The 12069-nt window shown below is 40.7% G+C and overlaps 1 protein-coding gene across 1 annotated transcript in view; it reads left to right on the top strand.

Moving 5' to 3' along the window:
• G3BP1 (GTPase activating protein (SH3 domain) binding protein 1) overlaps window positions 1–5901 on the top strand; it is a 28141-nt gene extending 22240 nt beyond the window's left edge. Inside the window, exons 8-12 of the mRNA XM_014948181.1 lie at window positions 908–1009; window positions 1602–1713; window positions 2128–2253; window positions 2361–2470; window positions 4826–5901. Coding sequence (XP_014803667.1) covers window positions 908–1009; window positions 1602–1713; window positions 2128–2253; window positions 2361–2470; window positions 4826–5032 — 657 coding nt within the window. The 3' untranslated portion in view covers window positions 5033–5901. The remainder of the gene's footprint in view (window positions 1–907; window positions 1010–1601; window positions 1714–2127; window positions 2254–2360; window positions 2471–4825) is intronic.
• The last annotated feature ends 6168 nt before the right edge of the window (window positions 5902–12069 follow it).

The following is a 12069-nucleotide window of genomic DNA, read 5'->3' as shown; positions in this document are numbered from 1 at the left end:
CAGAGCATGATCCTCTCTCTGTCAAGAGGAAAAATATCTGGAGTTAGAAATGTTAAATGCTTTGTAGTTTTCTCCCTTCTGCCCAAATAACTTCTTATGACCAGTTGCCTCGTAATGACAGTGGGTGGCTCTTTCCTGTGCTGGGGTGGTTTCATCGCTGTTTGACACATGTCATTTTGCAGAGCATGATCCTCTCTCTAGCAAGAGGAAAAATATCTGGAGCTAGAAATGTTACATGCTTTGTAGTTTTTTCCCTTCTGCCCAAATCACTCTTCTTATGACCAGTTGCCTTCTTCCTATTAGTTCCTGTACAATAACAGGTAGTTGAAATCCTAGCTAGTAAATAGATGGTTAAAATATCAGGATCTAAGGTAGGACTTTGTATATTTGGTAGGTGTGGGAACTGTGACAGTAGTGAGAGGCTCAGATTCTTTGTAAACAGCTGCTGAGATTCTGAGCAGACTGCAGCCAACATGCTAGATGAGGAAAATGGGTGAAATGTGACTTTATTTGTGTGTGGGGATTTTTGTCACTCATCAATATTAGGGGAGGCAAAAGTGGACAAATGGTACTCAGAAAACCAATACTTAACCTTGTTGTGATACTTGGTCTTAGGCCACTGCTGTGTCCTATTTCAACTTCACATAGAATTTAGAAATAGGGTGGAAGTGTGACTCCTTGTTACTACAGAAGTCCTTTGAATAGAAACTATTTGGAGGCAGTTGTAGAGAAACTGTTAGTGGCTGGATCTAGGGTTTCAAGGACAGGTTAAATTAATTACTGTTATCCTGTGTCTTTAGCTGTGCTATCAGGAATATGTTTCAAAAGGATAAAAGCATCTGGAGTTGAGGTACAATCTTTTTTTTCTTTTGCATCTGGAGTTGAGGTACAATCTTTTTTTTTCCAGACGTTTTCCTGGGCATCAGTAACCAGTAAGAACCTCCCTCCCAGTGGAGCTGTTCCAGTATCGGGAATACCACCCCACGTTGTCAAAGTACCAGTCTCGCAGGTAGGAATCCAGCACCTCGAGAAGTTTAAGTGCTATATTGCTGACACTAGACTGAGGTGGGGAAAAATGTAGTGAAATCTACTTGCTTATGATCTGAATTCTCAGACGACTTTCAAATTCAGTGTTTCATGATAGAATTCATGAAAATGTTATTCTTTGGCTTTTGGGTTGAAAAGGAATTGTTCCTCATAGAGGAAAAAAAACCCAGAGAATGTTCATATGAGTGCTGGATGTATCTGCCATCTAAAATGATTGCACTCTCTTAACAAGAAGCAACTCTTCTTTTTTTTCCACTGCCTACTCATGAATGAGTATCTATAATACAATCTGTCTGTGTAATTGCTGTTGCACTTTGAGCACACATTTTATTGTAAATAGCTTTGAATGGGATGACTTTGAAAAACTTAGTCAAGTGACATCTTTGCTTTTAACATATAACCAAACATGAGCTAACATTTTAGTCACAGGTGGAAAGAACTATGACTATTCCTGTGTTTTCAAGTTATTTTATCAATGACTTGATACAGCTCTTAAAAGCTGAATCCTACTGTTGTGTCTGATTCTTTTTTAACTCCTTTTTGAATTTACACAGCCCCGCCCTGAGGCAAAGCCTGAATCTCAGACCCCACCTCAGAGACCTCAGAGGGATCAGCGAGTGAGGGAGCAACGAACAAGCATCCCACCACAGAGGGGTCCTAGGCCAAGTAAGAGAAGCTATAAAGAGTAAACTGTTACTTTCTGCTATTTTTTTTGGCTTTGGGGAAGCAGTATTATGATTAAAGCTTTTAAAATCTCATTAATTTTTGTCAGGGAATGAATGATTTATCCTCTTGTGGATTTGATTATTTTAGATGACTTTGGTCTGAATTTTTGGCAAGGGTTAAAGCTGAATTTCGTTAGCATTCCTTTGAAGTATCTAGTTTTCTACTCAAGTGTTTAGCTTCAGTCAGGTGATAAAAAGCAAACAGTTACAAACTTGCTGGTGTAGAATGCTTACATTTTTTATATATGAATGGCTAAAGTTCTGATTCTTTTATAAAGTGCTAATTTTGACCGTGACTACTTTGTTTATTGTGGAGACTGGCTTTTCTTAAACACATTTTACTTTTCTGTTCAAGTTCGTGAGGGTGAACAAGGCGATGTGGAAACCAGACGGATTGTGAGATACCCAGACAGTCACCAGCTGTTTGTTGGGAACCTTCCCCACGATGTTGATAAAACTGAACTTAAAGACTTCTTCCAAAGTAAGTTAGTTGCTTTGCTGCGCTCTAGGGTTTGGGGGTTGCTGCCATAATCGTGGTCAACAGAGCATTCTAATGTATGACCCAAGAACTTGGATTTTCTCTTGCAGGCTATGGCAATGTTGTTGAACTCCGCATCAACAGTGGTGGAAAGCTCCCCAATTTTGGGTTTGTGGTGTTTGACGATCCTGAACCAGTTCAGAAGATCCTTAGCAGCAGGGTAAATAAAAATTCTAGTCAGTGGGTTTTGGTCTGTTAATAACAGGCAATGTTCTTCAGGTTACTCTAACAAGAAAAGATTCTACTTGGTGTGTTTTGCCCTTTTTTGAGCATCTTAAGGGATATCTTTCCCTCCTGTTACCAAGACTTGTGCAGCTTTTGTTCAGACTGAGTCACTTGTCATTGAAGTAGCTTCTGACAACTTAGGTGAACATGAATTAATTCACTACAAAGCCTTTTACCAATGAGAAGCTGCTGAACTCCATTCAGGAAGCAGGTAAATAACTTCCAGGAAGGCAAGATAGAGAGTCTGATCCTATGGGCAAGTAGAGTCTTGTTTGTTGAGGGGGTTGAGAAGAGGTTAAAGGGCGAAGCTATACTGGTGTGCAGGTTGAAAAGAATTTCTGCTAACAAAGACAGGAGGTACTGGCTCAGCTTGTTAGCAGTGATGGCTAATGTCAAATGTGCACCCAGTGACCATACAGTGTGGTGGTAGGCAATCACTCTGGATGCACCACAACAGCTCTGCACTGTGTTTGCTTACAACCTAGCCTGTCACCAGACAGGGACATCCTTTCTTTGCTTCTTTGTACAGCAGTATTGCCAGCATATTCCTGTTATTAAAGTGAACAGATTCTTAAGCCTTGATTTTTGGTCTGGGGGATATTTCCTGTGGTTGGACACCTTTAGCTGTGGGATGCCAGCAGCATTTGTGGCAGTGTTTGAGTTAGTACATATGATGCCCAGCAGCCCTAGAAGCTCTTGCAGGGAGCTGGTGATTTAAGATCTGAATACTGATAAAGAGTTGCTTCCCTAAGTGCTTTCTTGGAACTGCCCAGCCCACAATACTGATGTGGTCTTGGGTAAAGTGTAAAACAAGTGATTTGAAACCAGTGCTAAAAGTAGGCTGAGTAAATCTGTTTTGACTTTGGCTGGAATTGGTGTGGGAACAAGTAGTAGTGACATACAGTGACAGCGGGTCCTTAAGCCGGTTCTTAATTGCAAGCAATATGTGAAGACCTTTAGCAGTGACTTGAACTTGAATGTTTGAGTTCTTGAAATGTTCCCTCGGAGTTCTTTTGCAGTGGGAGAGGTAGCTTAAGAGCTGAGTTGCAGATTTCATGTCCAGGAAATGCCAAAGTCACACATGGCTGAGGGATTTATGGCCTTTCTTTACCTCTCCAACTGTGCCAGTCAGTAGAACTGGAGCCAGAGAAGAGAGTGGGTGCTGGCTTTCAAGTTAAACTTTGAATGTGTAATAAGCTTGCAAAATTGGTGCACTCAAAGTATCTTTTTATGCAAGCCCACCTGGATGCTTAAATTATAATAGATGGGCATGGCTTTCTGCACTAACATTTTTTCTTATACACTTAAGTCTTGTAAAAGCAGTTAACATACCTCCTACCCTGCTTTGAACAGCACTAAATTCTGTTTGTGGTATTGTTTTGCAAATAGACCCAATGGTAGGAGCAAACATAAGACTTTTGTCAGGATAAGCTTTGTTATAAATGAGTTTAAAAGGCTTTAGTAGACTGTTAGCAAAGAAGCTAAACATGTCTGCTGCCTCCTGTGAAATGTAGGACTTTGCACTGGAGTTGGTAACAAGACTGTAATGTGATGCCTTGGTCTTTGTCCAGCACATCTTATGGCTAGAGAAGGGCAACGTGCTTCATTCTTAGATCTGTTTTACTGCTATATCAGTTCAGTAGTCTCTTTATCTGATAGGAAAGCATTGTGCTTGTGCCAATGATGAACAAAACCATGAAAAATGTGATTTGTTAAGCAACTGCAGGAATAATTTGAAATAAGCAAGTCGTTACTCCTGTAGTTCTTGGGTTTTTGCAGAATTGAACTTTTTGTCTGCAATGAGGTTTGTGGGCTGTTTTAGTCCTGCTCCTCTGGTTTTGCTGCAGTGAGGTTTCCTCAATCAAGCGACCGCTTGTCACTGCAATTCTTAAAATATAATCTGAGCTTGACCTAAGTGAAAGACTTCACTGGTCTGCATAGCAAGGTGCCAGAGAGGATCTGATATTCTTCATGTGGTAAGAAAAATCAACTGGGACTCTGCATGATGGCAGGCTGTGAATTGCCACACATTAATGTGAATAGGTTCCTCTTACTAGTTCAGTTCCATCTTGAAAATCTTAAGTCTGAGATTGACTATTGCCATTTTTCTAGTAACCAAACTATGCATCCAGTCTGAAAAGATATGAAAAGTGACACATGAAAAGCAATCATAAAATGGTTTAACGTGCTTTGGAGAGGAGGATATGGGATGAGGTTGCAGAAATCTGCTTGTTGTTGAAGAGTTACTGGTGGGTCATTAATGAAAGTACATTTTCTGCTTTTGTTGCAGCCCATCATGTTCAGGGGAGAGGTGCGCCTGAACGTGGAGGAGAAGAAAACAAGAGCTGCCAGGGAGGGTGACCGCAGAGACAACAGACCACGTGGACCTGGAGGCACTCGTGGGGGGCTGGGAGGTGGGATTCGAGGGCCTCCACGTGGAGGAATGTCCCAGAAGCCAGGATTTGGAGCTGGAAGGGGGATCGGGCAACGCCAGTGAATGCATCACGGATGTTGACATGGTGGCGCAAACCCTTTTTCCTGCAGATTTGTGAATTTCAGCCTTGGGTATCTTGGAATGTGGCCCTAGCCTGTTATAGACTGCTACGTTTGATACTATTTTGGCCCCTTTTTGTTTGTGTTATGGTTTTGTGATTATTTTTTCTAGTCCTTGTCCCAGATTCCAGCTTTGTGGAACAACGTTTTAGGAAAAGTGAATTTTAAAAAGAAAAGAACTGAATTTTCTTGTTCACCTCAAACTTACGGACTGGATTTTTTTGGTACCAGTGGTCTTTCCTAAAGGAATGTCTCTTTATTTTTTTCTTTTTCTTTTTTCTCCCCCTTTTCTACTGAATTTGGGTGCATTTCAGTCAGTGGAATAATATTTCACGTGCATGCGTTCAAGAGCCTGTAGGAAAACATAGTACTTGACGAGTATTTCAAGGGCAGAAAAAACAAAAGCTTTTGTTTTCTTTTGAGGGTCATATGAACATCCTCTGGTCCGGAGATATTGCCACTTGAAAAATTGACATTCACCTTTCTCTTAGTGGCGCTGTAAAAGTGGAATAATGGGTATCCATAGAACCTTTTTTCTTTTGATACGTGATCACGGAAAGGAATTCGAACTACTGTTTTACCACTTCAAAATTTTGGATTGTGGGATAGGTTTTAAATGTCTAGAACTTGACTCTTAAAACACTTTTCCTGAACTTGTGAAATTTTTTATTGAAATAGGGAGGTTTTTTTCATGTTTAGTTTGTATTTGTATAAAAAAAAGCAAAATTGTTGTGCCTTCTATTTATCTCTCATTCCAGTCTTGGCAAATTGTTTAAAAAAAAAAATAAAAAAGGTCTAGATTTGCTTTATCAAGTCAAGAGTATGTTGGAGTTTTTCCAAGGGGAAGAGGTTCTTCCTTCAGTCACTAAGTTTACTAGTTAGAGGTGATTATAGCTGAAGTTTCTGTTCATCAGTTTGGCTGCATTTAAATAAGTGAAAGCAAGTACTTTGTGGATGCAGAATTTAATAGCTTTGGTCTGAGGCCGGGCAGGCCCCATTACAAATGTTGCAAAAGTACAACTGAAGCAGAAGTACTTCTGTCACATCCTTTACCGTTCAAACTACTGTATGTAATATTTTTGCAGTTTAGACATTAATATCATCCCCTGCTTCTGCCAGACCCGAAGTGGATGAGTGGCATTTTTGTCGGGAGTACAGAAGGTGCCTGTCTGTCCTGGTATTAAGAAAGATGTTGAATGGTCTCCACTACCTCTGAAAGAAGATGAAACTGAAAATAAAGTACAAAACTGGGTGAATTCAATGAAAGGTCTTGTAAGATTGTACTGCATGAAGCAGTATTACTTCTGTAACAGTGGCGGTAAACATCTGGATGAAAGCAGTTTTGAGTCCACACCAGACCTTCAGAGCTCTCTGTAATATGGAAGAGCTGCTTAGTAAGTTTGCTTGTATGTGTTAGGGTTCATTGTTTGTTTTTCTTGATTTATTAATATAATTGCTGTGTGTATGCAATATATATCTCCTGACCTTTTCTTGCTTTAAAAACAGAGCAAAGCTGCTCTTGCCCAAAGGGTGGGTAGGTATTACCTGTCTTCCAGAACAGTAATTTTTGCCTTTTAATTGCCAAAACTAGTGGTTCAGCCTGGTTGTACTGTTACTAGAGTTTTGGTTTCTGTTTTATTTTTTTAGCTTCATCTTCAGAGTTGTTACGTTATTTGTCTCTTCCCTCCTTATGAATGTTTCTCAGACTGACTTGCTTATAATCTGTTCCTGGAGACTTAAATATCGTGGTGTATGGGAGGAGAGCAAAGTGTGACAGCAATAGCTGTGGTTTGTGCTCTCACAACCAGCACACTGCAAATACATACTGCTTCCTCTTGTGGGGGTAACTGGTATTTTTCTAAAAACTAAAAAAAAAAAACCAAACACGTTGTTACGTTATTTGTCTCTTCCCTCCTTATGAATGTTTCTCAGACTGACTTGCTTATAATCTGTTCCTGGAGACTTAAATATCTTAGTGAATGGGAGGAGAGCAAAGTGTGACAGCAATAGCTGTGGTATGTGCTCTCACAACCAGCACACTGCAAATACATACTGCTTCCTCTTGTGGTGGTAGGGTATATTTTTCTAAAAACTAAAAAAAAAAAACCAAACACCCAAAACCTTTCTGCATCCTTTTTGTATCAGGAATGACCATGAGGTGAAGGTGTGCAATGGAAGTCTTTCATGGAACCCTGTCCTTGCTGTTTGTGACTTTTCTTCTCATTTGTTGGTTTTCTACTGTTCTTGACGTTAAATCCAAAACTGCAGTAACGGGTTGCACTTCAGAGTTACCAAAGTGCTGTTAATAGAAGCTTTTATTACTCTTCACCAAAATCTGTAAAAGCACCCGTAAGCCTGAAACACCGTTTCTGTAGTGGGAGTTGGACAGTTCTGGCTTGAAAAAGAGCTGAGGAATGTCAGTGAAGAATTTCAAATGAGGCGAAGTGTATGCTTGTTTTCCTATGAATCATACTCTCAATGTGTTAAATAATTAAAGAACCAGAAAGTGATGTTCTTGTCCAAGTTGGCAGGCAAAATAAAATATTTACATAAAAATTTCTTGGAATGTCTTGTAAAGAAATACTTCTCAAAAGCAAGTTACGTTGACAACATCTTGAACAAAATGTAGAGCTGACTGTTAGTATTCACATTTTTGTTGTTCCGTGACTGGCTGATAACAAAGTTTACTGGAAAGACCTGCTATAAAATGTTGTCATGTTGGCTTTTTTGTTTGAAGTTTCTAGTGGTCTCAAGCCCTTCTGGTTTCTGCAATAACTGCTTTTAATACCTCCATGTTTCTTGTCTAAGGTGTTCAGTGCTTTGCTTCCATTAATGGTGAAGATGACTATGAAGAAGTTGGGATTTGATGTGTCTCTGGCCACAGTGAGCTAGAATAGCTACAAGGAAGTTAATTTTTAATAACTAAGGTAGTCTATTACTCTTATTTTGGGAAGAAGATGCTACAGGGAAGTCTCAAATGACTAGGACTCTGTCTCCCTGGTAAGCACCTCCACTTCAATCAAGGTAGTGATGTGTTTCACTGAAGTGCTCTTAATGTCCCAGTACTCTGCAGGGAGCAGGAAATGGAGAAAAGTTGGCCAGACCTGTCCCAGGCTGCTTTTGCACCCATACAAGCCCCGTGGGCAGTGTCAGAAACAACCTTAATAAATCCTTACTCGGCCTTTTTGAGAGCATGGGGGTTTCCTGTATGACTAGGTGTGATCTGTCGTCTTCTAACTGATCTTAATATTGTGTAAGACAAGTAGAAATAAGACTGATTCAGGTGGTATGAAACAGAACTGGAAGCCATGCTGCCTTTGCTGCATTTTCTTTGGTTAAAAGCAATGCACAATTAATGGGGCTTAGTTATCCCCTTTTCCTGTGAAGGGAGAAACTCCTGGAATACTTTTAAGTACCAGCTGACTTGTGGGGGGCTGGTGTGTGAAGTTAAAATGATAGTTTTGTTTGCTCAGGACTGCAGGGGTTTGCTCTGCAGTTGAGGATTCAGGCAGGGATCGTTTGCCTCTGCAGGGCCCTCTGCATAGGTTTGGTTGGATTTCTTTTTTTTTTTTTTTCTTGAAAAAGAATTAGCTCAGAGCTGAAGCTCTGGTGTCCTGGGTGTGTACTAGCTGCAGAGAGGCAAGTGTGGCGGTGGTGAGTGTGCTGTTGGAAGCAGAGCTTTGCAGAGAGGATTTACTCGGGGGGTAGGAAAAGGCCTGTGCTGACAGGCCGTGTGGGAACGGCCAGCTCTGACTTGAATCCAAATGAGAAACATTCCTCAGCAGTGTCACATGGGAGCATTGTCCTTCAGACCTGGGAGTCCCCTTTCCTTGGCGAAAAGGGTGGCTTTGGGGAGGAAGGATGAAGATTTGGGGTTGATCTCTGCAGCTGCTGATTCTGCATCTCTTGGAGGGATGTCATCTTTTTGAACAAAATGGTGGTTTTTGATCATTTCTAATTCTTTACATGCTACTGCCTGGGGCTAAGAGTACATGGCACACCAGCAGTTTTCCTAACTTGTGCATGCTTTAGCAGGAAGTAATTATCTTAGTGATTATTTCATTTCCCAGCAGTACTGTTCTTACCCTGGCTGGTAACCTGAAAAACTGCTCTCCAAAGGTCTTGATAATCTTGTTTGTGTTCTGTGTGGAAGATGGGGCAAAGGGGTTTGCTAATAGCTTATCTAGTTATGAGACATGAAACAATTGAGTGAAATGCTTTCAAACTCCACTGTTCCTTAAAGACAGCAGATCTTAGAGTAATGGTGTGTTCTCAGAATAGATTGGGAGGGCAGGATGTTGTCCTTCTATTTTCTGTCACAAAATGCCACTTGGCAAGCCAAGGGGGATCTGCTGTTCCACCGATGATATTTCAAACTTGACAAAGCACCTGACTGCGGAAGGAAAAATACTTTATCGTGTCCATCTTTGAGATTCAGTGTGAGTGGTAGTCCTTTAGCATTCTGAAATGTCGTTTTGGTTGTCTCTACCAAGGTCAGTTAATGTACCAAAGAATTTTAAGGCGGTGTATAAATAATGTCATGTCCTAGCTAGCAAAATGGAACATAAATACTTTTTTTTATAATGGATTATAGGCCCAAACAACAAAGCTCCTTACCAGGACCTTTTCCAGCTTGCATGAGAATTTAAAGATACAGTTTGGCTCTGGAGAGTGTTCAGTTTGTGTCTGGTTTTTAAAATCCCAGGTTATTGTAAAGCCCCCACACAAAGGGAACTTTCTCTTTGGGCACCTGTCATTACTCTGTGAAAGACCAGAGTGACTCACATGTTTTACACAGACTAGAGGTGAGATACATCCCTCTGAGCTCACTAGTGGAGAACTTCCCTCTGCTGCCTGGACTTGATCTGGAGCCCCGGGCAGGGCAGGCTGGCTGGGTCTGCCTGGCAGGAGGCTGGGACAGGGAGCAGTTGAGGAGTCTGAACCCTGCTGCTCTCTCCGTGCTGCTGCTCTGGTAGGAATTCCTCTGTGGGGTGGAGCTCAGGAGGTCACAGATGGGAGAGATTATCCTTCAGAGTAAAAGGATTAACAGTGAAACTTGCTTTGCTTTCATGAAATGTTACCTTGGCTGCAGCGGGGAAACCTCTGGTGCTAAAAATCGATGGAGAGAATTTCAGAAAAAAAAATCTTTATTTTTTTTTTAATTGGAATCAGCATGAATGTATGATTCAATAAATATATTTTATATACATATAACAGCAGAAACTTTACATTCCGTCTTCAAACTGCTGAAATAGAACTTCTGTGTTTAAAATTTTTTTTACGAGCCAGAAAAATAATCTGCCACTGTTTCCTGTGTGGTCATGCAAATTGTTGAAGTTAAAGGTTTATTTCATCATGATGTAAAAATGCTGCTTTTAAGGAAGCAGTTGCTTTGCGCTCTGACCAATGTAGCAAAATAGCCTTAAATGGAGTGTAAGGCCATACCAATTTTGTGTATGTATATATTTATATATATGTATATATTATAAATTCATATAGAAAATACAAGGAGGTCCCTTTTTAAGGTGGGTGGGGAGAAGACATCTAAGCACTTTATGATTAAGCTAGTTTGTTCTTGAAGTTTGTTCTAAGTATGGGTACCACACTTTATATTCTGTATTTCTCTAGTCCGTCCTCTGTTCCTGAGGGGAGGGTAGCATAAAAATGAATGAGCATTGCTTTTTCCCCATTATTTTCTTTCAGGCTTGTGTGTTGTTAATGAACCAGTAGAGGTTCTCAGAGAGCACTTTGCTCTTCCTTCTTACCTTGACTCCAGTGATTAATTCTTACCCTGTGAATAGTTTCCCATTTATCTCCTGTGAGATGCTGATATTTTAGCACCCACCTTGCAAGGAAGAAAACTAAGCCAACTGAATATGAACTATTTCAAAAGCCTGTTTTAGAGATGCTTATTTGAAGTTAAAGGGAGTTAAGTTTTGTCCTTTTAACAGCAGCTGCCTCTCTTTTCCTATGCTTGAAAGAGTTGATTGAACTGGGGGAGTTTTAATGCCCCTGCTTCATTCTGAGGTCTCAGTAAGATTGAAGAATTAAAAGAAAATGCTCTGGCTCTGTTGCTAGTCCTCTCCTGATGGAGGATACAGATATTTTATCAAATTTATTTTTTTAGCAAGGACTAAGAGGATTGCAAAAGGAGTTCCAATCTGGATTTAGTATTTACAAAAGAACACTGATGGATGGGCATGTCGAGAGGGTAAAATTCTCAGTGGTCTGTCCTGCCCCTTTGCAGGAGGGTCCGTCCCACAGCTGAGGGCTTGGTCTGTGTTGACAAACCCTGTGTTTTTACCCCGAGGTCCACCGGGGAGTGGAGGGTGACTGGTGTTGCCCTCCCTGGGGGGACAGTGGCTGCTGGCAGAGGGATGGGACAGCCAGGAGCATCGTGCTGGGGCTCTAAACCCAGCCCAGCTCGTTTGTCACAGCCCTTGGCTGTCCCTGGTATCAACAGTATCAAGGCGCTGTTGTGTTTTGGAACAAATGAGCTTTAGTAAGTCGAGCTTTGGAAACAAAGATTTTCTTGATACAAATGGCTTACAGATGGGAGAGATACAGAAAATAGGACAAAACAATGCTGCTACTTCATAGGCTTTTTTTTCTTTCAAGAGTTTTTGGGAGGTATTCTTCCTGCATACCAGACTTTCTGGGGTTTGAGGAGTGAGGTGGATGCTTCTGGAGAACTGAGACAATGTTTATCAAGGACACAAGGGAAATAAATATTCTCTCTAGGTGCTGAACTTACATTTTGTATGTTTTCAATTAGAAACTATCCCTGTTCTGTGTGTGTTTATATCTCCCCTCCAAAGTAAAACCAAATATGCAATGGTTGTCCTGAAGAGAAATATCTTAAGTATTTTTATTGTTCTTCTAAAGATAAATTCATTTACAAAACAATGTAAATGGGTGTGCGTTTTTAGTTGAAAGGGAGAAATTCCTGGGTTCTCCCCTCTTTTCTTTTTTCTTTAATCA

Source organism: Calidris pugnax, unplaced genomic scaffold (genome assembly GCF_001431845.1).
Source record: "Calidris pugnax isolate Ruff unplaced genomic scaffold, ASM143184v1 scaffold27, whole genome shotgun sequence".
Classification (NCBI taxonomy): Eukaryota; Metazoa; Chordata; class Aves; order Charadriiformes; family Scolopacidae; genus Calidris; species Calidris pugnax.
This window is presented reverse-complemented; position numbering and strand designations above follow the sequence as displayed.